Source organism: Pteronotus mesoamericanus, unplaced genomic scaffold (genome assembly GCF_021234165.1).
Source record: "Pteronotus mesoamericanus isolate MK-2021 breed Mesoamerican mustached bat unplaced genomic scaffold, CSHL_Meso_final contig_164, whole genome shotgun sequence".
Classification (NCBI taxonomy): domain Eukaryota; kingdom Metazoa; phylum Chordata; class Mammalia; order Chiroptera; family Mormoopidae; genus Pteronotus; species Pteronotus mesoamericanus.
The window spans coordinates 22377752-22405216 of NW_026555065.1; the positions used below are offsets into that span (position 1 = coordinate 22377752).

The following is a 27465-nucleotide window of genomic DNA, read 5'->3' on the forward strand; positions in this document are numbered from 1 at the left end:
GTCTGGAGCGCATGCGCTCACACACACATGCACAAACCTCTGTGCTGTCTACCCACTCACCCTGTCACACCCACCTTGGGTTTTTTCTTTTTCTGCACAAGGAAAGGAAACAGTGAATGCAGATTAAATGAAAAGCACTTTTCCAGAAAATCCACTGCCTTTGACTTCCCTGTCATCTGGTTCTCGGCTTTAGGTGGGTTCTGGGGTCTAGAGAGCCAGGTCGCAGGGAGCCAGAGCAGCCTGGAGGGTGAAGGGAGAAGGGAATTCTCCAGGCCCCAAGACTGGCAGCTGCTGTGGCTTCATTTTTAGAGTTCACTCTGTTATCAGACACAGCTAAGGGAAGGGAGCTTCTACCTGTTCTGTATTTTTTAATGAAGTTAGTTTCTAAAACACTGAAAAAGTAGCTAACCCAAACTGGCCCCAAAATGAATTCTGTTTGATGTACAGAGTTTGGGGTTTTTTGTTTATTTGTTTGTTTGTTTTTGTTTTTTAGCAAATAACATAAAGAAACTTAATGGAAATTAGGTTTGGGGATTTCTTTTGTAAAATGAGACCAGGAGTCCTGCCTACACGGGCGGCCCCCTGTGGCCCCAACCCGGCAGAACGGCTGCTGTCTGCAGCCCCCAGCTGACACAGGCGCCTCCGACACAGAGGCCAAGTGTCAGCTGAGGACTGCAGGCCATTGCAGGGACACCAAAATCCCTGCACCTGCTTGCTCTACTCAGTAAGGTGACATGCCAGCTCCCATAAGCTTTTGGGTTTGCAGCTCCTGGTGAACACTGTACACTGATGACCGACGTCCAGAAGGTAAGAATAGCGCCAAGTGCACTTCATACTAAAAATGGTGCCTGCGATCACTTAGAAGGCACTTGGAGATCTGGCGCTGGTACAGGGTCAGGATTAGAACCATGACTGTCACTACCCAGAAGACAGTTCAGTGGGGCATTTGCCATCCTCTCGTTGGCCCAGGATGCACCCACAGAGCACAAGGGACTGTTTACTAACCAGGACCCAAAGGCCCAAGACTCCTCAACATAAAGAGACCCCAACAGACACCAACTCTGTGCTGACTCTGGGCCTCAATCCTCTGGGGACAGCTCTCAGCATGGCGGTTGGGGAGAGGGTCTGAGTTTGTGTTCAAAGACTCTGGCCTCAAGCCTTACTTAGCAAACTTAAGGACTCTGAGAACTCAAGGGAGCCCTTTAACCTCACTTTGCCTCCACTTACTTCCTTTAAAACCAAGGGTAATAACCTCATGTCAGCTCAGAAATCTTGCAAGGATCAGGTGAGATAGCACATGTGAGAAGCACCTTGTGAGGTATAAAAGCATAAATAACAACCACTATTTGAGTGCCCATGTATGTCCGACACTTCACATCCATGATCTCATTGATTTAAACCTCACAAAAGCCTTGCAAGGCACATGCTGTCTTCATTGTTAAAGAGCAGGAAATGGAATCAGGAGGTTTATGTAGCTCACCCAGGCCACCCAGCCCCGGAGGTGTGGGACCGCGATTTTGATGCTGACTGCCAAGCTGGTGTCCTCTTCTCTCTGTGTGAGCTTATGCCTCATAATCCAGTGTTTGCTGCTGCTCTTATCATCCCTTCCTGTAGCCTTGATCCCTACCTCTAATGGTTCAAACTGCTTCTGCCCTCTAGGACTCTCTTCTGTACTTCCCAGGCCCTGGACTGACTAAATACCTCCAAAACTGTAAGGCCCACCCATTACTTCAGGCCATGCCAAACAGAAGTTGCCGTAACATGGAGTGATCGCTCTACACGCTCAGACTTCCATCTCCCTCTGCCAATGCCCACTCTCCCCTCCACCACCTAGCTCACCCCAGCCCTCCTCCCACTTAAGAGCTAAACCACTCACCACTGGCCGATCCACGGAGATTGTATTTTCAGCTTCCCTGTGAGGAACACAAACATGAAGGGGGCTCAGTGTCATCGGGAGCAAACAGGAAGCACAGAGAGAATTTGCTCAGGTCACATGACCTCTCAGAGCTAAGTCAGGACTGAACTCAGGAGCAGCCTAGGAACCAACAAGGACCAGTCCCACGTAGGCACCATTCCCAGCATCCAAGTGTAGGCACAGGGTTCTCGTTGGCTTTGCCCAGAGCGCCCCAGACGCATGACCCAGCCACTTACTCACAGACCTTGCGCTTCTTTCAGGGACAAGGTCAGAGTGGCCGGGCCTAGGAACTCATCTGTGCTGGCCAATCAGGCAGGATGTGGCCTTGTTGGCTTGCTTGGCCACCCTACCTAAAGTTCAGTCACCCCCCAATACCTCCTATACCTCGTCCCTACTTTATTTTTCCTCCTTATCACTCATCTAAATCCAACATACTATATGTACATCTTTTCCTATATATTGTTGACTCATGCTAGGATGTTAATCTCCACGAGGGGAGGGGTTTCTTTCTGTATAATTCACTGCTCGAGCCTCAATAAATATCTGTGGGATGACTGACTGACTGACTTACTGAATGAATGAATAGGGAAGATGCGGCCAACGGCTCAGGGGCGGAGGAAGAGGCGCCGCTTAGTCAACATATCCCAGGACTCCTGGCCGAGACCGTCCAGCTGCCTCGTGCCACCAGTCTCTGGAAAGGGCCATGCAGGCACTTAGGGGCAGGTGGGGAAAGCAGGGCTGGGACTCACTCAGAGAGGTTCCTCTTTTCAGAGAAGACCCGAAGGATGAACTCTCCCTCCTGGTGGGGCTCATAGGTGGAGGGCACGATGACGTACTCGCTGGGAGGCAGGCGGAAGCGCTCGGACACCTCCCGTATGTTGATGTAGGTTTTACTCCTGGCCTTAGATGCGTTGTACAGGAAGAAGTCCTTCTGCAGGTGCTGCTTGTTCCCATGCATCTGAAGGAGAGAAGAGCCCCAGGGGCCTGAGCTCCTCGGGAGGGACACCCTGTCCTTCTCACAGTCCCCACAGACCCAGGGTTCCCTTCCCAGCTCCCAGCCACCCAGTTCACAGTCATGACCTACCTACTTCCCTTTCCCAAGGCCTCAAATAGCCCAAAGCCCCTGGAGCTCCCTACCCCGTTTCCTCTTCCTTTTCTATTGTGATTCAGAAGTGAAGGCCAAGTCTATCATTCCCACACTCAGGATTACTTACCGGAATGGCTGCCAGCCAACTCCGATCACCTCCAGGCCGGGCAAGGGCCCCAAGGAGGCAGGAGGGCCCTTAGCTAGGGTCAGAGGGAGGCACTTCCTCCATCCCAAAGAGGCCCATGCCCCAGTGCCCCTCAGAATGTGTCTGTGTGACTATGTGTGAGTGTGTAATTGTATGAGCATGAATGTGTATGAGTGTGAGCAAGCGTGTGTGTGAGTCTCCGGAGGGAAGGGGGTGTGGCAGTCAGGACGTCCTGTGCCTGCTCTGGAGTTCAGGACGTGAACAAGGCCCTGTCCCAGCATAGTCCTGCCCACGAACCCCACCAGGAAGTTTCCCGATGTGCCACAGACAGATACAGGAGCCCCAGGCAATGCTGCACACAGCTGCTGGCTGCTGCCACTTCCATACCTCTTTGGGAACCTTGAGGAGAAACAGAAAGAGAAGACACTCAGATTCTATGGATCTCAGATCTGAATGGAGACAAAAAGCTTGTAGGAAGGGAACAGGGTGAATACTTAGAAGTCTGGCTCCCCACGTACCCTGCTGGCAGCCCCGGCCCCACCGTACTTGCCACACCATGGTTTTTTAAGGAGTGGATACTCCTTACAGATACCTAAGGTGTTCTCACATGGTGAGCCTGATACCAGGAGTTCTGGGGGTCACTGAGTGTCAGGGAAGCTGGAGTTCCTCCCTCGGAAGGCCTCCTCCCTGAGGAGGTGTGTGTTTCTTGGGCTGAAGCTGGTCATACCTCGTAAATGGCGAAGCCGATGGTAAAGAGGTTGGCTCCCAGCTTCCGGTCCTTCCGCCGGTTCTTCTGCATCAGGGCCACCAGGAAGCTGCAGACCACCTCTGAGTCCTCGGGGTCATCGTCCTCCTCCAGGAGCTTCAGACGGTACTGCGGGTTGGTCCAGAAAGTGTCTGTGCACCCCAGAAAGAAAAGGTACATCAGATCTGCCTCTTGGAGAAAGGGCAGGAAGGGAAATAAGACAGAAGGAACCTATTTATCTTTGCCTCCCACATTTAGGTACTCAATAAATATGGAAGGAGTGATTCAGGCATTGGTCTAATGTGGGGGGTAGCTGGCAGGTAGCCTATACTTTATACAGATGGAGCTGCCCTGATTGGCTTTGTGCTCCCTCCTTCCTCTCTGAATTGTCATTCTCAGTCTTTGCTGATGGCTTTGCTTTCCTTACCTGTCCCTTTAATATTGTTGATTACCGGGATTAGGTCCTAGACCCGTTCTCTTACCCCACTGCCTACACGCAGATGATGTCTGAGCTATAGGTAGATCCCAGTCTCCATCTCTCTTTTGACTGCCTCCCTCCTTTCCTTCCTATCTCCTTTTTTCTCCTTTTCCCCCTCCCTCCTTTCTTCCCTTCCTTTCCCTTGCCTCCCTTCCCTTCCCTTCCCTTTCCCTCCTCCCTTCCTTCCTTCCTTCCTCCCTTCCTTCCTTCCTTCCTTCCTTCCTTCCTTCCTTCCTTCCTTCCTTTCTTCCACAAATACATATTGAGTCCCAAGTACCATTCAAATCTATGCATTCAGCTATTTTATACATCTTCACCTGGATATTCCACAGGTGTCTCAAACTTTCCATGTCTCAAACTAAACTTTCTTCCCTACAAGCCCACAATCAACTCCCACCAAAAACAAATGACACACTGGTGTTTTCTCATGTTCCTCACATTGCAACATTGACACCATCCACCAGACCCTCAAACTGTGAATCTTGAAGTCATTCTTCATTCTTCCTTCTCCATGTTACCCAATACCTTCTCCCCTAAGCCCTCTTCCCTCCACCTCCACTGCTCCTGACTTGGCCCGGGAGTTCACAACTTCTGGCTTGAACTCTTGCAGTAACTGCTAACTCCATCCTCCAGCCCCATTCTTAGCATTACAAACACAGTATTATTCTGACACAATGTCCTGTTTAAAAGTTGTTACCAACTCCCCATTGCAAACTCCTCAGTATGGCGGCTCCCTTCTCAGTGAAACAGGGAGGTTGTAAAAATAACGTATGTCTGGGACTTAGTAGAGAAACACGGCAAATGCTAGTCAACGTTATTCCACCTGGAACTTGTTCTGCTCTGACCCCGCCCCCACGCCGAGCTTCTCCCACCTGGGAAGTTGCGGCAGCCACCAGCAGAGCAGCCCCTCACCCAGCGGCCCTCGTTCACGGACACCGTCCAGGTCTGAAGCTTGTCAGACTCCAGGGCATCGGCTGTGAGGTTGCAGATCTCCAGCTTTGTGAAATGGTAGATGAAATCATCATACGACATCCTGAGATGTTGGAAGAAGAGAGACACACATATGGAAGGCTGGGAAAAGTAAATCTCTGGGGCTAACATAGTCCCATAAAATAGTCCAGTGGAACTTGGTCACAGTCCCAGAAAGGACTCTGTCCTCCCTTTTTTAGGGTAGACACTGTCAATTTTGGTGTATCCACTCCAAGTTTGAGTCATCTCTTGCAATAATGACTCAAATTCATGTGTCCTTGATGGGAGAGCCCAGCAGCAATGCAGTTAGTTCTCCAAAGAGTTACTGTGTGCCCTGCCCTGGGGCCCAGGCACCATGCTAATTATGAGAGAGAGTTGGGGAAAGACAACTAAGCAAACAGTTTCAAGGGTGATGGGTATGACAAATAAATAATTCCAGTCCTAGGGAAGACAAAGGGTCCTGAAGAAAGTCCCCTTTTAAGATGAGACTTGCAGGCTGAGTAGAAATGATCTGTGTGAAGGTGAGGGTGGCACTGGGTGAGCAGAGTAAGTGGAGCTTCCTTGGCCCAGGAGACCACTCTGCGAAGGCTGGGGAGCAAGTGTCTGGAGCAGCATGCGCAGTGGAGGGCACAGGGGCGGCGGGAGCCACGTGATGCTGGCTGGTCCCCGGCTTGGTCATCACTGTGACCTGAGAAGCTACTTTGAGCACCTCATCCTTGCTGGGCCTCCAGCTGGAGAAAAGGAACAGGGCCCAGATCTCCCAAGGGCTGGAATCTGACGGCCTCCCTCCGGGAATGGAGGTTTGAGATTTCAGCTCCTGCCCCACTCCTCACCCTTTGGGGTCCTCCTCAGTCTTGAACTCACCAGAACTCTCCATCCTCAGTGACCTGGTTCTGCAGACGGGCCTTCTCATCTTTGTCCACAAAGCCCCAGTCCTTCCATCTGGAGGGGAAATGGAGGAATTATAGAAGGAAGAAAGGAAGGCCTGACCTAGGTTGGGATAGGAAGGATCAGAGAAATACAAAGAAGTTCAAAGAGTGACCTATCCATCTCCAAATTACAGCCAGCGTGAGCCATCAACACCCAAATCTGATCTGACCCCCCTCACTGTAAACCCCAATCATGGCTTTCCACCAGCCTCAGGATTAGAATCAAACTCCTTCAATGGGTTTATAAGGGATTGACCCTTCTCTGGCTGACTCTTTCACCTCTCCTCATACTTCAGTTTAGGAGGTGGGCTCTGGAAATAAATAAACTGAGATTCCAATTTAACAATAACCAGCACCAGCTATAGGACCATGGATAAGTCACTTAACCTCTCTTAGCTTCTGTTTTCTCAGCTGTAAAAGGAGAATGATTGTATGAGCAATATAAGAAATAATGCATGTGACACTTGTAGAACAGTGCCCATCATCTAATGAGTGACTGTCCGAGATTCAAAGAGAAAGACCAGGGGAGTAAACATCTCATTTCCCCTGCCAGCCTGGGAAGCAACCTAACCTGTGTTTTTAAAGGCTGGGCAGTTTTACACACTCTCCCTCCTGAAGAGTGAGGAAATGAAGCACATTTGTGTTTTGGGCACACTGAGGAGAACAAAACTAAACTGGGTTGACCCCAGAAAGGTAAGCGATTGAGGAAGTGCTTAGAATCAGGGAAGACTGAAGGGGGAAAGTCCAGAGGCCCGAAGCAGGGACGCAGTGGGATGGGGAGTCTCCCCTCAAGTGACCAGGTTCACTTGTGAGCAGTCCCTGCAGTGGAGGCCTTGTCAGGAAGTGGGTTAAAGCTGGACACCAAGCTCTGAGTCTGAAAAACACAGCGAGGATCCCTGGAGGTGACTCAGCCAGTGGGGCAGACAATTGATTGGGCGCCAAGGACCCAGAGCATACAGCCCACTCCTGATGCCACTCCCTTCAGGCGATCTTTTCCTACCTTCCCGCCCTACCCAACCCAGGAGAGGGGATACCTCTTTGTGACCCTTACCATTGGCATTTATCTCAGTTATTATTAGTGCTTGTTTGTCCTTCCCACTGCACCTTAAAGTCGACAGGGGTGGGGCCTATGTTTCTATGTTCCTTTCTAAGTCCCTAGACAGTGGTATGGGGCCTAGCACCTACTCATCACTGAGGGAGTAAGGCTTTGTGGCATGGAGAAGTGAAAGAAACGGTAGGAGACAAGGACTTGCACCTTTTCACAGTCTCTTGAGGGAGGAATATCCCCAGTGCTTAGACCTGTGTCTGCTATTCAGTAGGTGCTTGGTAAGTGAATGGCTGAATGAACCAGTAATTTTGGTGTCTTGGGAAGAGAGGTTCATTGAGGTAACCCTGGGAGCTGGCGGGCACACACAGCCCGGGTGTGGTCCTTCCCAGCTGCTGAGTCCTGCTCTCCCCTCTTGGGAGTAACAGGGGAGCTCAAGGAGCTGCCCTCCATTCTGTAAGGCAGTCAGTCAGGGGTAGGACCATAAGGCTTTGTACATGTGCTGGAGTCTTTATCGTAAGTTTCCCACGTTTGCAATTTTTGCTGCGCCACCCCCCCACACCATATTGCCCTTAGTGATGAGCAGTAAAGTTCTTTCAAAGGGCCTGTGCCCCTTTTTATGGGGACAGTCAGGGAGAGGAAATCTTAGCGCTGACTAAGCACTCTCTAGACATGATCACATTTTCTCAAAGAGAAATTACTTGTCTAGTCTAGACCCCCGCATTAAGACTCCTCTCCTACCTGGACCTAATCCTTGCTTTCTAGAATCTTCCTTTCCAGCCAATGGCCACCAGCAAGCTTTCTGGCTCCTAGGCTTCTCGGGGTCCTCTCCTGGCCCTTCCCTGGAGCCCACAGACCCTCTTCTCTTCTGGGGATCATTGGTTTGGAAGGTAATTTTAGCCCTAGCAGTTGTAGTACTCCTGTGGCTTTGTACCCAACCCAGCCTCATCCCAGGCCCTGTTGTCTGTGCTCGTGGAGCCCCCCCCACCTACCCAACACTCCAGGAGCCGCTCCACTCCACCTGGCCCCAGGGGTTCCGCAGGCGCACTAGCTTCACCTTCTCATCTTTGAATGTGGTCTTGGGCAAAAGAGAAATTGTGATTACACTCTGGAGCCTTTCCGGAAAGGGGGTCTCCTGTCTTTCCCTGAGGGCTGGGATGAGGATGGGGAGAAAATTCCGTACAGGGGGCCGCCCTGCCTGGTCCTGCTCAAGGAAACTAATCTGAAGTTTCCTGTGGAATGGCAGGGTGAGGGGTCAGAATCTTAGGGCTGAGTCCTTGGGAGTCAGGGCTTGGCTCTCACCTCACTGTCTTCTCAGAAGTGATTTCCTCGGCGAACATTCTACTCTTGTGTGCTTTGAGGGACGAGGCAGGGCATATACTGTATGCCCTGCTAACACGTGAGCTGTCTGTGTGTGAATTGGGAAAAACGCCCCTGCTGGCTGGGACAACTACAGACAGATGTGCCCTCCAGGTGGACCAGTCAGGAAAAAGGTGCCCCTCTCTCCAGCCTGCTGTGTGCTGCTTCAGATGACTGTCCCCTCTGTCCATCCCTCAGTACAGGGTACAACCTGACCAAATACGTGCAACGGGTCTGAAAATGTTCCCGCCTCTCATGTGACTGAGTAAAGGCAAAATATTGGAAGTGTTTGGCATGAGAACCCATGAAATCAACTTCATAAATCCACAGTGGTTTCCATTTGTTCCTTGGAAATGTTAGGGGGACATGGCTGTCTTTAGTGCTGAAAACAAAGATAAACTGGACAGCATCCGGTGGCAAGATCGACTCCCGCGAGTCTCAGTGGTCCTCTCCAACCGCAGGCGTTTGGCCTGAGCCTTGAGTGGGTCACCTGATTGGAGGCAAGCTCTGCAGCTACAAAGGGACACAGAAAGCTAAGCCCTGACTCCAGGTGCTTGACCCAAGTAGCTCCTCAAGTCCCATCCCACCAAGCTCCTTCAGGCTCACCTCCTCCAGCCCGGTGACAGAGTAGGCATGTCCTTTGACTAGCCCACAGGCCATCCTTGTCTCATACTGAACTGGAACAATTGTCTGTGGAGCAAAAACCAGAGCCTGTCAGGGCTTGCAAAGTACAAGTTCTGCCACTGAGACGAGGTTCACACTCGTTCATTTCCTGGGTTCTGTGAGGACGAGGACTCCTCCACACCCTGAAAGTGTCCCTCTGGCCATGAGAAGACTCAAATATTATAGGAGACACATTAAGAATATAATTCTTATTGGTGCATTAAGAATATAAAGCTAATTGGAAAAAAGCATGTTGCAAAGAGGTACATACAGCATGACAACATTAAGAAATAAAGATTTAGATTAAGTATAGGCATAGAGAAAATCTTGGGAGGACATATACCAAAAAGCAGTGAAGAGTTACTACCTTTAGATGGGGAAAGATGAGTTAATTTTTCTTCTGCTTTACTGTGTGGCTCAGTATTCCTCAGTGAGCATCTATTACTCCTGAAAGTACTGGAATATGAGCTCTGTGAGGGGAGGACTTGCTGTTTTCACTAACAGAGTGAACAAAGAGGAGAGAATTTCTTTTGTTTGCTAGAAGGGTAGCTGGCACCTAGCAGGAGCTCAATGAATATGTGTTGAATGAGTAAACAAATGAATTAGAAGAGGAGTAACATTTTTAAATAAATGATGTCCCTTTTGCATTTCCTCCTGTTATTCGCTATCAGAGAAGTTGCCTGGACCACGGAGAAGAAGCTCCCACAGAGGTGCCCTTCAAACCTTGCCTCTCTGACCCTCAGGAGCCTCAGAGTGGGCAAATTATTCCACCTCAGACCCTTGGAAGGCCCCGGGGGGAGGTCTGTGCATAAGGCACCGGCTGCTGAAGGGAGTGTGACACCCACAGGGCTGGCGCATGCATGTTGGAGGGACGGTCATTCCTGACAAGTGGAGGCGTACACACCCGGGTTGGTCTGTCATCCGAGCCTGTGGGGATGAGGTCTGAGTCTCTGAGCTCCGAGTCATCCATATTTCTCACCATCCGTGCAATCAGGTCCCCCATTTTCAGCCCAGAAGGAGAGGTTCCATAGGTCATGTTTGTGCCATCCTGGGGCCCAATGGGACGGGTGGGGGGCAGTCCGGGAGAAGGGGAGAGAACAAACAGAGGAGGGCGATACAAAGGGAAGAAGACCGAAGGAAGGGAGGGGAGAGACAAAGGAAAAGAGGAGAGATAAACAGCATGAATGGAGAAAAGATGGAGAAAAGTAAGAAAACGGTTCATCTATGGGCGCTTAATGCTAGCTGATCTTGCCAAGCTTTCCTGTCCACTGGGAGACAGGGGTGCACTGGGAGAGGAAGGAACAGGAGCTCAGCTTGGGAAAACACCAAGGCTATTACATTGAAGGCAGGTGTGTCTCCTGAAACTCAGGAGGCCTGGCCAGCCTGCCCGCTCCTTTCCCTCGGTTCAGGTGTCAGTTCAAACCACTTTGTTGCATGGAGAGGGGGAACGCAGGCTGAGCTTCTCCCAGATTACAACACAAAGCCCATGCCCTATGTGAGAGATGCGATCAAAGCTCAGTGACAGAGAGGCTTTCTTGGGGAACCAGTGAGCTCGGGTCCACAGCCAGGTGTGTGGCCAGCTTAATGGGTGCGTGCTGGGCCTGAGCAGTTCAGCCACAGAGGCCCACACTGCCATAGGCCTCTGGACCTCTTCCCAGTATTCCAGGGCTTGAGATGTCCTTGCCCTATCTCTTTATTGAAAATCCCCAGGAACTCTTCTACCTTGAGAAAGTCCCAGTTTTCAAAGTTGAGAGCCAGTTCCTGCTTCCTAAAACAAAACATTCACCCTCTCCCAGAGGAGAGCCCTATGTTGCTAGCTCCTGGGTTAGGCTTTCCCATATTTGGCCCCCTGCCCTGCGCCCCATACCCCAGACTTACGTCAATGGAGCAGCCCATGAGGGAGCCTCTCTCAATGGCTTTCTTCATGATCTTGTACATGTCTCTGGGAGCATCCCTGATCTCAAAAAACTCTGTCACCCCTCCTGTGAAGTCCTCCATGGCTTCTGTAGTGTTCCCACCTTTCAGAGCTTCGTAGGAACCGTGGAGCCTTGAAGAGGATGAAGACCAATCTGGGTCACAGGTTTCCAGGAAACATGACCCAGGCGCCACTGCCACCAGAACTTTACTCTTGGGTCCTGTGATGTTTTCTCAACAGTTCTCCAATGACCCTGTGAGCTAATGGACAGGTACTATGATTCCATTTCTTCACAAAGTGGAAACTGAGCTCCAGAGGCTAAGTGACTCGCCCAGGGCCACAGAGAGCCAGAGAACTGGGACTGGAAACGAGCTATTCCCGCTTCCTGGTAGTTCTCTTTCTGTTATACCCTGAACCCTGCGGTAGGGCTTCATGAAAGCCATCAGTAGCCCGGGCTGAGACACAACATGTCTTTATTAATATACAGCAAGCTCGTGAGGTTGAGCCAAGCAAGACCCTGGAATCTGAGCTCCAGAGATTTAATGCTGGAACCAGGACTTGTAACACCACTGCAAAGGCAGAAATTAAAGAGTTCACCTGGGAAGCTAAAGCTACGGATTCCCCACACATCTTCATTTCTGTTCTTAAACATAGTGTTTTCAGTTAGAGCTGTTTCTGCTTGGACTTGATCTTCTCTGACTTTGGGTCACAGTGGCACACACACACACATGCACGCACACACAGACACATGTGCCTCCTCTCATGAGCGATTTCTAGACTTGCCTCACATTTGAAAGTGCTGCCTTACTTAGCATAAGCCTTCTCCAGCAGAGCGCTCCAGAACTCATTACGGTGGTTGGATTTGGTGAAAACCAGTTGATTGTTGTATGTTGGCAGGCAGTCATCAATGACCACGTCTACCCAGTCTCCATAGCGCCAGAACTGCACGGAAACATCATCCTCAGATTACCATTGGAAATGTGTTCCCACCCAGCATCCTTTAGAGTCTCTTATGATCCCAAAGCAGCCCATTTCCTCAGCTCTGCTTCTTGGTGCTTGTTCATTCTATTCTAGGTGTGGGATGTGTGAATGTTTCTCTAACTGGACTGTGAGCTCCCTGAGGGCAGGAAGTGAGTTACGAAGCACTTTGTCTCTTCCACAGAGTCCCACCCAGTACTGGACTCTCTGACTACCTGAGGACTTGGCATTTTCATTCTCCAGCTCAGTAAGTCTGGGGTGGGGCCTAGGTATCTGTACCTTCAGGTATCTCAGCTGATTCAAATATGCAGCCAGGGTTGAGAACTACTGGTCTATGTGAAGGTGATGTATGGTTCTATGTATTTCTTGATGACAAAACAAGGTAGAAATTGCTGCAGAACAAGGATTGACATGGAAGAGAAAGCCGACCGAAGCAGGAGAAATGTCCAGTAATCCCAAATCTGATATGGTTCTTTTTTGAACAACTCCATTTTAACAGAAGAAAGCCAGATGTAGTTTAATTTTTCTCCTAATGACATTTTTTCCTTCTTACTGACAAGGGGACAAAAATCTGTCTGGTGTTTGTATTTATGCCCCCTTTAGATATCAGACCCTTTAAATATCAGAGGGAAATTAACAGCTTGATGGCACAGGGGAGAAACAGAATTCAGAGTTTGGCTGCCTCACCCATGCTCAGATGGCGGCAGGAAGCTGACCCTGAACCTGGAGAAGACCTTTCTGGGGCCTTCAGTCCTGGGGTACAGGATCAGCAGGCACATTAACTGATGATTTGGGTCAGTCCCATGATATTCGGAGCTTCCCGGGCTTGAGACAGATGGAGGCCTCAGAACCCTGGAAACTGCTAGATCCCTACATATGGAACTCACTCAATTTGGGGTCGGCACCAGGATTTGACTCTATGCCAGGACAAGTTGGATCCAGAAAATGTGCAATAGCTGAATTGATTCTGGAACTAAGACTCATTTCCAGGCCAAACCAGAACCCTAGTCCCCAGAATAACCAGACTTTTCTTCCAGAGCATAGAAGAGGTGAGTGCTAGGCATGGTAAAGTCCTGCCTTAAATGGAAACAAGTAAACAGGAGTCAAGTTCTGGACGGGGTTTCCTTCACAACCTAAAGGACCCTGCGGATTCCCAGGGCAACATCTCAGGGACCGCCTTGAGAAGGGCGGCGGGTAATAACAAAGCAGCCAGCCAGCTGGAGAGGCAAAAATAAACCCGCAGACCAGCAAACAGGATGTCTTCCTCCTTTTCTGGGGCATAGCCAAAGGTGTGGGGCGGGGGTTGGGGTGGGGGTGGTGGCGGAGTGTGGGGACAGAAGTAAACAATTGCTTCTTCACACGCTTGAGCCCTGGAGGGGGTCACTGCCCACAGCCACGGCTGGGAGGGTGGTGGACCCTTTCTGGAGCTATGGGGAATTCAAGGCCAGGAGACCAGTGGTGAGTGAACGGCAGCTGGCCACTCCCATTACCTCACCTGGAAGTGGAAGATCCCCGCATAGTTTTCAGTGAAACTTTGATCATGGGGTATGACTCGGAAAAGCAGGTGCTTGTTCAGGGTCAGACAAGCGATGGCTGCGAGAAACCAGCAGTCCCCTGCAGGCAAACACGTGGCACAGGTCAAAGGAGGGGCCTGTACCTCCAGGCAAGAAAGAGGCTCAATCCCAGAGCTGCTCCACTTCTCAGAAGAGCAAGAGCAGGGGTCCAGTGGTGCTCACTGTCCTACTTCCAGACCTGACCTTACGGAGGTGTCAACCAGGGGAGGAGTCTGATAGCAGACCCTTGACAATGCAATCAACAGGGTAACTTACACCTTCCTGAGTGGTTTTCATGAAGGTTGTTGGCAATTCCTCCATCTGCAATATAAACTCACTTCCTTTTTGGACCTCAGTGGAGACAGAGTCATAATTGGACTGTTATTCGTAACACCTGTGGGAAACCCGCCCTGCCCAGTATGTTGACAAGGTGAGTCCATTTCCTCTTCTCACCTCAGTGGAGACTGAGCATCTAACAGTGACCAGCCAACCCGCTTTGTATTGTAAGGAGTCTGGCAGCTGCTCTGGAACCCGTCTGTAGGGGGCACTAAGACATTGCTGGTAATGGAATGTGACGGAGACATTTTCTTACTCCTAAACTTCCTTCCTGGCAGAGTCCTGCAGGTAGAAGGAGGTGACACTTTGCTGTGTGTGTTGTGGGGTGGCGGGGGAGGACGACAAAATGCCCAAGGGGCATGGCTGGTACACTGATGGTCACAGAACTGCCTTCTAAGGAGGGTGGGTTAAGTTATGTAAGCCCTTCATTTTGCTCTGTGGGATGTGAGAGCAGCTTTGAGACAGCCGCCTCCCCGCTGCTCCGCCTGCAGCAGCCAGCCTGCCTTTCCTGCCAAACAGTGTATTGGTTAGGAAGCCCCAGATTGCTGGCTTGCTCAGGGCTCCGTAAGCAGCCTCCCCTCAGGTGCAGGAACCTATATCCAAAACCTTCTCGGCCTCTCCTGGGACCAAATTAGCCATATTCCTTTCTTTTGGTAGGTGCCCTTTACTCTCAAGTTTTAAATTGTATCTGTGGATAGTTTCTCCAACTTGACTTCACAGAGCTTTCCTGCAGTCTGCACCAAAGATGGTTGGTACTTCCTGAACAAGAGACAGAGAGAGAACAATCTGATGGAACAGCCAAGCTAACTAGCCAGGCAGAAAACTGGATGCTCATCCCCAGGGCAAACGTCATCTCTGTAGAAAGACTCTTAATATGGAGCTATTACTCTGGGGCAATTTAAACAAGAGTTTGAGTTACAGGCACTTTTTTTGATAATGTGTTATGTGTGTATATATAGATTCCATGTGCCCAAGGGGCCTGCTTGCTATGCAGTTTCAGAGCTGCCTTTAAGTAAGATGGGGACAGTCAAAAGCAGGGCTTTTGTCCTGCCGGCTGGGGTGTGTGACTGTTCTTGAGACCCTAGAGGGGAGGCCGTGGAATGAGGTCTATCTCCTGTGACAAATGACAAAGAACTAATGACGAATGTGGGAGGAATAGAAATTAAATGAAGCAATTGCCAGTACATAAAGTAATGTTATAAAAAACCTCCTCCCAAAAATTCATTAAAGCAAAAACAGATTATTGTCTCTTTACTTCCTGGAAAGGGATGGCACCTTTTAATCACCCCATGATTGTGTAGCTTGATATGACCCAAAGAACTCGCCTACCTAAATCGCCTTGACAGATGTCAGTTCTGTTGGCTCCGCCAATGATAAATCGGGGATTCTCGCAAATTTCCTGTGAAACAAAAAGGAAAGAATAACAGCAGTAATAGCTATTGTTTACGGAGGTCCAATATGTAGTAGTGGCATCATGTATCTGGAGCATTACACACATCGCTCATTTAAGCCTCCAAAAACATCCTGTGAATTGGATACTATCATTCTTATTTTTCAGGTACGGAAACCAAGGCTCAGAGATGTCAAGAAACTTGCCTAAGGACACACAGCCAATAAGAGGTACAAGCCAAAAGTATGGCTTCTTGCCCCATTGTTCCACGCTGCTCCCTCACACTGACGTGCTATTTTGCTAAGCACAGCACTGTCTGGGGACAGTGTCCCCAGAGGACAGTGTCTTTACTGTCACAATTTTGGCAAAGAGACAACAGAAAGCATGGCTTTTTTGTGTGTGTCTTTTCTTATGACAGGAAAGGAGGGCTAGGAGGGAAAATAAGCATCTTTCTCCCAAGAAATGGTAGCAGATATTTAGAGTCAGCATATGTCCCAGGGTCCACAGAACTTGAGAACTGGGGAGAGCAGAGAGAGTGGATTTGGTGTGTGCCCTGCAGGCCTCTCTTTCTCTTGGTGGGTGCATTTCTTAAACTAACTCAGTATGGTACCTCTGGCCCAGCAATTATGTGCAGCCCAGCAGAGGCCAACAGAGGATGCTCTTGTCTTTGTTTGGGTGTGTCTTATGTTTTGCTTTTGAACTTCTTAAATTTGAAATAATTTTTGGATAATGTGTTTTTGTTTTAACACCATTCTTTGCAGCTTCAAGAAACATGCACTCCCTGCGACAGAGCCCTCTCTACCTCCCTGTACCCTCCCAGCACCTTCCCTGTGCCCCTCCCATCAAAACAACCCAACACACCCAAGCCGGCTGAGGCTCACTCTACTCCCGCACCTGTCCCTCCTAATAGGTGGAAAATCTTGCTTAGACCACGCCACACACACCTCCCATCTAAAACTCTTAATGCAGTGGAAGAATAAACCAAAACAAATAATTTTTTGAAGATTAGATAGGGGGAGGAAGGAATGAAATAATGGCAATACAGACTGAAGTATAACTCTGAATATAACTGTTTGAAAGGAGTTTAACTTATGAATCATGTAAATTTTTACAGAACTGAAAGTCAAAATTCAAGAATAGATCATTTTAAAAAGCTGTCTGTTACAGCTGGAAGCAATTTGAAGCAAAAGAACCCAGCTGCATGTCAAGTTGATGACATGACTACACACATGAAAAGAGTGAGCCCAAGGGACTTAACATATAACATTTTGACTGTTTAGCACTTCTGGGTTATATCTTAAGGTAAAAAAACCAAAACCATAATAATATACACCATAAGAAATAATAATAATATAAACCAAGAGAAAAAATAATAATATTGTTATTATTTCAAAACTTTGATATATATACATTTTATAGGATAAAGTAATAAGAATTTATGTTAATGTCATTAGGAACCAAGATTGTTTTTAGTGTAAAAAAAATGTAAAATTGTAAAATCAAATAACTTAAGTAACAACCCTGCAGTGTTAAAGTTGAAATGAATATAAAACTCATGATTTATTTTTGCCTCTTTAAAACACATTTCCTATCTCTCTTCACTAAAACAAAACAAAAGAAAAGAAAAAAAACAAAAAATGAAAACTAGAAGCAAAAACAGTCTTGTGAACTTCCCATCGAGAAGGCAGCATAGGTAAACATGGCTCACTTTCTTGCACAACTACATCAAAATTACAACTAAACTATAGAATAACCATTATTCAGAACCATCAGAAATTGAGCTGAATGGAAGTCCTATAAATACGGAATTAAAGAAGAAACCACATCGAGACTGGTAGGAGGGACAGATACTGAATGGGCTTGTCCCACAGCCCTGAGTAGTGGATAAAAATTAGGAGGGGTATCTCAAGAGCGAGGGTCCCAGCCCCACAGCAGGCCCCATAGCCCAAGGTTCCAGTTCCAGGAAGATAAGTCCCCATAAGTTCTAGCTGTAAAAACCAGTGGGGATTGAGGATGTGGAAAACAGAGACTTCGGGAGCCCTAGGCAGCTCCCCTTAAAGGGCCCATGCACAGACTTACTCTCTGTGAGTTCCAGAATGGGGGCAGCAGATTGGAGGGCATCAGAGACGTACCAGGAGGAGATGAGTTATTTGGCACCAGGGTGAGATCTGGGGGGCAAAAAGGAACAATGGCCATCACTTTTCTCCCAAACAGGGGTGTTGGTGATGGCCATTGTTCCTTTTCTGAGTCCTCTTCCCACAGAGCCACCAGCAGGTGGGCACCATATTTGAGACTCCATCAACCTGACTCACTGTTTGCCCCACCCTGGTGATTCCCTGAGGCCCTGTCCTACCCAACTTTCAGGCCCGCCCAATCCATTTCCAGTGTGTTTTCTGTATGAATGGCTTATCTTGAACCCTGCTTCAGGTTTTCCTAAATTTTCTCAAACAAGCACCATCTGGCTTCAGCAATCCCCATACCTCTCACTAAGTTGTCCCAAGCCTGGCACTGGCAGCAGGCAGCCTCGGTTCACAGCTTGGCTTTGCCTGAACACCTCTAAGACCAGCACAAGTAGCAGCCATTTGCTGATTGCTTTGTAGCTTATGCTGTGTGGTCCTGGAGAGACACAGGTCATGGCTGACCTTGGACAGGCCATCAGCAATCAAGACTTAACTACAACAGGAGGATGTACACAGCCCACATGGTGGGCATGCCTTGAGTACCCAGCTTGGGTAGTAGGGGGAGGCTGTGCCACTGGACCCTACAGTACACCTACTACATTAGGTCACTCTACCAAGCCTGGGAGACACAGCAGCTGTACTTAATACATAGAAACAAACACAGGGAGGCTGCTAAAACAAGGAGACAAAGAAACATGGCCCAAATGAAAGATAAGAACAGAACTCCAGAAAAAGAACTAAACGAAATGGAGACAAGCAAACTACTAAATGCAGAATTCAAAACACTGGTTATAAGGTGGCTCAATGAACTTAATGAGAACCTCAACAACATAAAAAAGATCCAGTAAGAAGCAAAGGATACACTAATTGAAATAAAGAACAATTTACAGGGAATCAACAGTAGAGAATCAAATCAGCAATTTGGAATATAAGGGGGGCAAAAAGCAACCAATCAGAACCGCAAGAAGAAAAAAGAACCCCCCAAAATGAGGATAGTGCAAAGAGCCTCTGGGACAACTTCAGGTGTATCATCATTTGTATTATGGGAGTGTCAGAAGGAGAAGAGAGCAAGAAATGAAGGGGAAAAAAGGAGATGATGCTCCTATCAACTGAGCCACCTGGCCAGGAAAAACTTCTTTTTAATACTACTGTTATTAAAAGATTTTAATTTTGGAGACAAAAGGGAAGGGAGGGAAAGAGAGAAGGAGAGAAATATCGATGTGAGAGAGAAACATGAGTTGGTTGCCTCTTACATATGCCCCCATTGGGGATCAAATTCTCAACCCAGACATGTGCCCTGATTAGAAATTGAACCCATGACCTTTCTGTCCAAGGGACAACAGTCCAACCAACTGAGCCATACCAGCCAGGCCATCATTAAAATTTCAAAACATGCAACCCTAGGTAAGTATTCTTATTAATTTTATTTTATTTTTAATTTATAAATCATATTTATTCTATTACAGTTGTCTCAATTTTTACCCCTTTACCCTGCTCCATCCAACCCACCCCCACCCCCTGCTCCCACAGTCAATTCCTACTCTGTTGTCCATGTCCATGGGTCATTCATACATGTTCTTTGTCTAGTCCTTTCCCCTTCTTTCCACCATTGTCCTCTTTCCCCCTCCCCTCTGGTCACTTTCAGTCTGCTCCATGTTTCCATGCCTGTGGTTTATTTTGTTTGTTAGTTTATTTTGTTGAATAGAGTCCACTTATAGGTGAGAACCTATGGTATTTGTCTTTCATTTTTGGTTTATTTCACTTAGCTTAATATTTTCCAGTTCCATCCATGTTGTCGCAAAAGGTAGGAGTTCCATCTCTCTCTTTCTTTCTTTCTTAAATGCGGATTGATTTTATTTATTTTTTTAAATGTCAAAGTTAATTATAAAATATTAAAACAATTTAAAACCATTATAAAGTTTCAGCAGTTAAACCCATGTGACACCAGCACAGAAATAATCAAGTCGATCAATGAAATATAATGAGCATTTGAGAGACAAACGTATATATCTGTCTAACAATATAATATATGATTAAGTTGATATTTCAAATCAATGGAGAAAATAAGGCTTACTCAACAAATAAGATGCATGGACCACTTTTACTTGAAATAAAACAAATATAGAGCCCTATTTCATACATTATACAAGAAATACTCAGGTGAATTAAAAATCAATATGTAGAATCTAAGGAGTTTTAGAAGAAAATAGAACTAATATTTTCCATGACCTGAAGTAAAACATTCAAACCCAGAAGCTATAAAGTAAATATTGACAATATGACTATATTAAACATTTAACTACATAGTAATATACATGTAAAAAAAGTTAAAGGACAAGGAATACAATAGGAAAGTATTTGCACATCTAAAACATGGTTAATAGGTTGTTTTTTTTTTAGGGAAAAAAGTTCTACAAATCTTTAACCAATAAATGGATGAAGAATACCAAAAATTCATTTAAAGCTTTTTTAAAAAAAAATAATAGAAATAGACAAGAAGTATACTAAAACAGGTTTAGTTTCAACAAATAGTAAAGAAACAATAAAAATAACATTGTCACAATCAAATTAATGAGTATTAAAAATATTGGCAATATCAAGTATTGGCAACTCTGAAAGGAACTGGGTATTCATGGAAACTTTTTCTTCATCTTAAAGCAGTCCCTTTAGCGTATTTTGCAGTGCTGGTTTGGTGGAGGTGTATTCTTTTAGCCTTCTTTTGTCTGGGAAACTCCTTATTTCACCTTCCATTTTAATGGAGAGCCTTGCTGGGTAGAGCAGTCTTGGTTGCAGGTCTTTGCTTTTCATGACTTGGAATATTTCTTGCCATTCCCTTCTGGCTTGCAGTGTTTCTGTTTAGAAGTCAGATGCTAGCCATATCGGGGCTCCCTTATATGTTACTACCTCTTTCTCCCTTGCTTGCTTTAGGATTCTCTGTTTGTCTTTGATATATGCCATTTTAATTATGATGTGTCTTGGATTGGGCCTCATTGGGTTCCTCTTAAATGGGACCCTCTGTGCTTCCTGGACTTGTGTGACTTTTTCTCTCCTCAACTGAGGGAAGTTTTCCATCATTACTTTTTCGAACAGGTTCTCTATCCCTTCCTCATCCTCTTCTCCTTCTGGTATCCCTATTATATGGATATTACTATATTTCAGGTTGTCCTGCATTTCCCTCAATGCCTCTTCATTCTTTTTGAGTCTTTTTTCATTGTCTTGCTCTTTCTGGGAGCTTTTTTCTACCTGTCCTCCAGCTCACTGATTCGGTCCTCTGCTTCATCGAGCCTGCTTTTGATTCCTTTTACTGTGTTCTTCAACTCTGAAATTATATTTTTCATTTCCTCTTGTCTCTTATAGGTAGTTACTATATCCTTTTTCATGCTGATATAGTTTGCAGTAAGTTCCTTGTAGTTTCCCTGTAGTGTTTTGTAATTCTCTCTGAGCTCACTGAGCTCATTGAGCTTCCTTAGAACTGTTGTTTTGAACTCAATATCTGATAGTTTACCTGCCTCTATTTCATTTAGATCTCTTCGTGGGGATTCCTCCTTTCCTTTTGAGTGGGGCGTATTTCTTTGTCTTCCCATTATTTGTGAGACTCTTCTCTTTTGCTTCTGATTCTTAAGTTGATCTGTCTTGATTTCCATTGATTTGTCTATGGTTGGAGACCACTGTTTTTACTTTCTGGATCTGCCTGTGATGATGTCAGATGTTGACCCTGTCTGACCTTAGGCAGTCTGTTCAAGACTTCCAGGAATCTACTGTTTGTGGCTGTCTCCTTCAGCTGTTAATCTATTCACTCTGCACTCAGCAGGCTGCCTTAGAAAGCTCAGGGCGGGGCAGAGTCCCTCTTGGGGACAGGCTTATTGGGTCCTCCCCTACTGCTGCCCTATGGGGGAGGAGTCTGCACTGGGATCCTGCCAGCTACTCTGTCCGTTCTCTCCCCAAAGCCTCCATCCCCAGTCTCTCCTCAAGTGTCTCCAGACCTCTCTGTGCCCCCTTTAGCCAGGGACCTACTCTCTGAGGCTGCCACTCTGCACTCAGTAGGTGGCTTAGACAGCACAGAGCAGGGTGGAATACCACCTGGGGGTGGGGCTATTGGGTCCTTTGACGCTGGTGCCGCTCAGGATGAGTGGTTTCTGCCTGAGCAAGATGGCTGCTGCCACATGGGGGATGAGTCAGCACCAAGATCCTGCCAGCTACTCTCTCAGTTCTCTCCCCAAAGCCTCTTTCCCCAGTCTCTCCTCAGGCGTCTCTAGCCCACCCTGCCCCCACCTTTGCCGGAGACCAGGGTAAGTGGCTGCAAATAAAAATGTATGCGTTGGTCCTTTAAACAGTTCTTTGCGTATCCAGCCACCTGTCTCTGGCAGAGAGCAATCCTGCCGCTTTTTGCAGCTGGCTGTTTTCTGTGTACTTTTTGGGCTCTAGTGTTGTGGGCTAGAGATCCCCACTTTTGGTTTAGACCCCGCACTTTTCAAGGGGATCTAACTGCCCGTTTCAATATCCTTCTGGTGCTGCTGCCCGTGGGCGCCCCGCCCACCTTTTCAGGTCTGTACTGCACTTCTTACGGGTTAGATTGAGCTAAAGCCAATTCTTCTGTCTCCAAGGTTACAAGGTTCCTCTCTTGCTATTGTTCAGTTGTTTGTTCCAGGTGATTTCTCCCAATTTAGTTGTAATTCCACGTTGGTCCTGGGAGGAGGTCAGTGTGACTTCCACTCACTCCTCCGCCATCTTGATTCTCCTGATTAATTTTAAATTAAATTAACGTATATTGTCCTAACATATAATATACATTATAAAGTAAACAAAAACATACATTTAAAAGGATGGGCTATAATAGATATATGACCAAGAACTTTCCAAAATTAATGACAGTTACCAAACCACAGATTCATGATGCTTAAGGAGCATCAAGCAGAGTAAATACCAGTAAAACAAAACAAAACAAAGCAAAACTACACTAAGGCACATCATATTCAAACTGCAGATAGTCAAAGACAAAAGAAAAGAAATCTTAAAAGAAACCAAGAGGGGAAAAAGAAAAACCTTCCCTATAGATAAATAAAGATAAAAATTATAGCAGTATTGTCTTCAGAAACTATGCAAGCAAGGAAGATTGGACTGACATATTTAAATTGATGAAAAACTCGCCATTTTAGAGCTCTACATGCAGATGATTATCATTCAAAAACAAAGGATAAATAAACTCTCAGGCAAATAAAATCAGTGGCAAGTCATTTCCAACAGATTTGTCTTGCAAGAAATATTTAAAAAGTTCCTCAGGGAGAAAGAAAATGACATAGGTCAGAAACCTGGATCTAGTTCCAGCCAAGATGGAGGTGTAGGTAGATACTCTTTGCCTCCTCGCACAACCAAAAGAAGGACAACAACAAATGTAAAAACAAAAAATAAACAGAACAGCCAGAAAATCAAACTGTATGGAAGTCTGACAACCAAGGTGTTAAAGAAGAATCATTCATCCAGCCCAGAAGGAGAGGCAGAGGCAGCTGGGCGGAGATGACTTGCAGCAAGGCAGTGGCTGGTGGACCTGGCGGTCCTACATTTGCGTGTAGATAAACTGGAGAACAGCTGGGGAGTGAGACAGACCGTGCAATTCAGGGTTCCAGTGCAAGAAAAGAAAACCTCAAAGTCTCTGGCTGTAAAAACCTGTGGGGGTTGCAGCCGCAGGAGAAACTCCCCACCTCACAGGAGAGTCCATTGGAGGGACCCATGGGAGCAGTCTCAGGGACCTAAAAATATTATAATCATCTCTAGTTCAGGAATAGAAAATAACATCAGTTTCAGGAGGAAGCAGGAAGGCATCCTGAGGGCATGTAGATAGGAGAACCTTGATAAGCCACTTGCTCAGAGTGGGGACCCAAGGCCTCAGGCTCTGGACAACTTGATCTCCTGTCCGCAGGAGCTACCTTGTGAAGCCTCACATCTCCCATCCCTACCTTTGGCCTTTTCCACGTGATAGCCTTCATCTTGGTTTTCTGGCTCAGCTCATGGGACCCCAGGGCCTGCACACTGGCTGGGAACACATGGTCTTCAAAGAGGCACATTTGAGCTAGGCACTGTTGTTTGAGAATGCCAAATTCCTGCCCCTCAGATTTGAGGGGCCGTGTGACAGTGCCCTCTCCATTTCTCCTGTCCCTCTCCCGAATCGCATGGTCACAGAAGAATGCTGGCAGCATGTAGGGCATGGTGACTGCTCAGGAAGTGGAGCTGGGCCTTTACTGTGACCTCTGTCCCACTGTGCCCCCAGTCCAGACCTAAGCCTCTTGTGAATGGGTCGGAGCCTATATAGCTCCTCCGCCCTCAGCAGCGTGGTGCCACTGAATGCAGCCCAGAGAGAGGCCACGGTCAGACTCAGCAGCTTTGGCTGGAGGCCCCTGAGCCGACAGTCAAGGGGCAACACCATGCCAGTCAAAGAGGGAGTCAGCAAGGGTAGTGAAGAGCCAGGGACAGCCCCAGGACAGGCCATAGTGGTCTGTAGACCTTTAGGGTACCTCCGTCAGCCTTGCTGGGATTCCTTCCATAAAAAGGGAAAATGTAATTACAGAGAGGCTTACTCTGCCTCAGCAAAAGGCATGCATGCCTCTGACACTGGTGGCCAACGGGATACAGCATGGGGCCCTTGAAATATGCTGTATACACTAATCCTATACAGGCTGCTGAATGCATAGAAGGAATCTGTTCCAAGCCGTTGTCTGAGGTTAATGAAGCCCTCATTGTCGTGATGTCCCTGACCCATCCCATCAATGGCCTTGACTGGCCATTTAGGGACCCAGAGGGTAGGGGACTCAACTTCAAATGAAAGTCCCCATTACAGTGGGACCCAGGGGCAATGAACAGACATCCACGGTTGCAAATACAGAACCTATAAGGCAGTGAATGTGACAGGTGGGGAAGGGGGATAAATGTGCGTCAGAATTATATTCACAAGAAAGCTCAGCTTTTCAAAGTTTCACTAGACAAAAATGGGCAACTCTGACGGGAGAGCAGGAAGTTGGCCTCGGTGGAACCTCAGCGCCGGCAGCCTGCCTACTAGGAGGATGCAGCCTCTCTGTCCGCTCACTCGTGGACTCCCGCTGGCCTTCGTCTATTCTCTGCTTCTCCAAGTGTGGTCTTTGCACTATCAACATCAGGATTACCTGGGATGTCAGTTTAAAATGCATATTCCTGGGGCTCTTCCCAGACCTAAGGATTCTAATGTTCTTGTTGGAGTCTGGTACTTAGCAATTGAAATAAGCGCCCCCAGAGACTCTTACATCTGCTTGAGGCTGAAACCATGTCTTTAACAGGATTCTATAGGAACAGGAAACCATGTCTTTAACAGGAATCTGAAACAGGATACTATAATTGCTCAAAATAATTTTTGAGTTCAGTTCTTTTGAAAAATAACATTATTTTTGTTCAGTTTAAACATGAACAAAGTTTTTAAAAATCAAAACTACAAATGTACATAGGAGAATAGCAGTTTCTTGCCCTGCAAATGCCTCCTCTCAGAGACAGCCACTTTCAGTATTTTTAGCTCATTCTTCTGGTATTTAATGCTTTATTTTTAAATAGAATAATATGTTTATATTATTACTTTTTAATTTATTATTTTTAGAAAGTTTCAATAGAGTTCCTATTTTGCTGAATAAGATTTAGGCTTCTCATATTATTCTGTGTCTACTATCTTCCCCACATAGTTATGTCATAACTTTTGGTAAAATGAAAATTCAGTATTTACTTTAAGAAGATTAGGGAAATATTGCTCACTTCTTATCTGATAGGTGGTATCCTGTGTTACATTTTCTTTTTGTATAAATATTTCCTTTCTGATATTCTTTATAACTCTCTTATTTTTCTATGTATCTATCAATGCTTTTCCCAAGCAATAGCTTTTCCAAAAACTTAAACTTACCAGATAACTTAGCAGCTTCATTGTTCCTCTACCAAGACCTTCCCTGTAGCCCCTTGCTGGTCCCCCCCACCCCCACCCCCCAAGTCTGGAGCAGGGGTTTGGCACTGACTGAGCCCTTCACCTGGGTGGAATTTCATTTCTAGAATTCTAACCCTTGTTTGGTTTACTCCTTGATTTTATTGGCACACAACTGGCATCTTCCTAAGAATGGGCGCATGAGGAGGTAAACCACCTAAGTCCTTGCCTGTCTAACTCCATCTCTTTTCTTCCTTTGCACTTGATTGAGAATTTGACTAGGTATTTTAGGTTAAAAACCAGTTTCCTTTAGAATTTTGTTAGGCATTGCTTCATTGCTTCCAGTATCTGGTGTTGTTGAGAAATGGGGTGCAATTTTGATGAGCACTCCTTTGTGTGTGACCTGTCTTATCCTCTGAAAGCTTTTAGGGTTTTCTTCCCTCCCTCCCCAATTCCAAAGCCACATTTATGTACCATGGAATTAGTTTATTTTAAAATTCTTTGTTCTGAGTACTCAGTGACTCCTTTTAATATACAGACTTTTGTCTTTATTTTGGGGATATTCTTATATTATCTTTGACATTTCTCTTCCTTTCAATTTTTTTGGAACACCTACATATCAGATGTTAAGCTTCCTCTATTTTTATTGTATTTTCCTATTTTTTTGTTCTACATTCTAGATTTCTTTGATTTTATATTTTAACCCTGCTATTGAAATTTTAAATTTCAGCTACCACTTTTCTAGCTTTTTGTTATGAAAATTTTCAAACTTACAAAACAGTTTAAAGAACAGAGCCCTATATAGCCTACATCTAGATTCAACAATTGTTAACATTTCACCATGTTTGTTTTAACTATCTATATGTGTGTGTATATATAGATTTTATCTTTTTTTTTTAAGAGAAGGAGAGAAACATCAATGTGTGGTTGCCTCTCCTGCACCCCTAACTGGGGACTGGCCCACAACCCAGGCATGTGCCCCGACTGGGAACTGAACCAGTGACCCCCTGTTTCTCAGGCTGGCACTCAATCTATTGAGTCACACCAGCCAAGGCAGATTTTATCTTTTTTGCTAAACTATTTGAAAGAATGTTGTGGGTATTACCACACTTCACACCTAAATTCTTTGGGGTTGACTTAGGATACAGCAAGTACCTCCTAAGGACATGAATGCTCTCCAACTGACCATAAAGCCATTGTCACTAAGAAAATTAACTATTGTTCTCTAATATTATCCAAGATCCAAATCTATATGTTAATTTCTTAATTTTTTCCCCCAAATGTCTTTCACAGCTGCTTTTATTTTTGAACCAGAATTCAATTAAGGTTTACACATTACAATTTTATAATTCAGTAATTGGATTAGGTGATGTTGAAGTGAGAATTAGTGAACTGGAAGCTAGATCAGAAGAAGTCACTTAGAATACCACACAGGGAATGAAGGAGATGAGAAATTTTTAAAAATAAAAGAAAAAAGAAAAAAAGAGGTTAAGCTATGAGTGGGATGAACAAGGTAAGTCCAGCACATATACAATTGGAGTTCTAGGAGAAGATACTAGAAAATACAGGGAAAATTAATATCCAAGAGATTTTCTACAGTTCTTCAATGAGTTCAATTCTCAGAATCAGGAATCCTAATGAATCTTAAGTAGTAAGAATATAAAGCACTATATGTTTAGAGATAACAGAGTGATATTACAAAAGAATACAAAAGGCAGAAAATATTAAAAACAGTCAGAGAGAAAAGGCATATGGCCTATTAAGGGACACCAGCTATTAAGAATGACTGCTGACTTCAATAATAGTGTAAAGTAGGAGACGGTACTGAGAGTCAACCTAGGACTGATCATT

The 27465-nt window shown here is 46.2% G+C and overlaps 1 protein-coding gene across 2 annotated transcripts in view; it reads right to left on the bottom strand.

Moving 5' to 3' along the window:
* Positions 1 to 27465, bottom strand: part of CAPN3 (calpain 3) — a 45513-nt gene that overhangs the window by 6778 nt on the left and 11270 nt on the right. The window contains exons 2-15 of one of the 2 annotated variants that reach the window (XM_054565539.1): positions 15447 to 15516; positions 13724 to 13842; positions 12059 to 12192; positions 11214 to 11382; positions 10240 to 10383; positions 9279 to 9362; positions 8306 to 8391; positions 6204 to 6281; positions 5243 to 5403; positions 3875 to 4044; positions 3535 to 3546; positions 2665 to 2873; positions 1877 to 1913; positions 75 to 92 (exon numbers count right to left, since the gene is read on the bottom strand). In XM_054565539.1, the coding sequence (XP_054421514.1) occupies positions 75 to 92; positions 1877 to 1913; positions 2665 to 2873; positions 3535 to 3546; positions 3875 to 4044; positions 5243 to 5403; positions 6204 to 6281; positions 8306 to 8391; positions 9279 to 9362; positions 10240 to 10383; positions 11214 to 11382; positions 12059 to 12192; positions 13724 to 13842; positions 15447 to 15516 (1491 nt within the window). The remainder of the gene's footprint in view (positions 1 to 74; positions 93 to 1876; positions 1914 to 2664; positions 2874 to 3534; positions 3547 to 3874; positions 4045 to 5242; positions 5404 to 6203; positions 6282 to 8305; positions 8392 to 9278; positions 9363 to 10239; positions 10384 to 11213; positions 11383 to 12058; positions 12193 to 13723; positions 13843 to 15446; positions 15517 to 27465) is intronic. The other variant, XM_054565540.1, reaches the window with a different exon arrangement.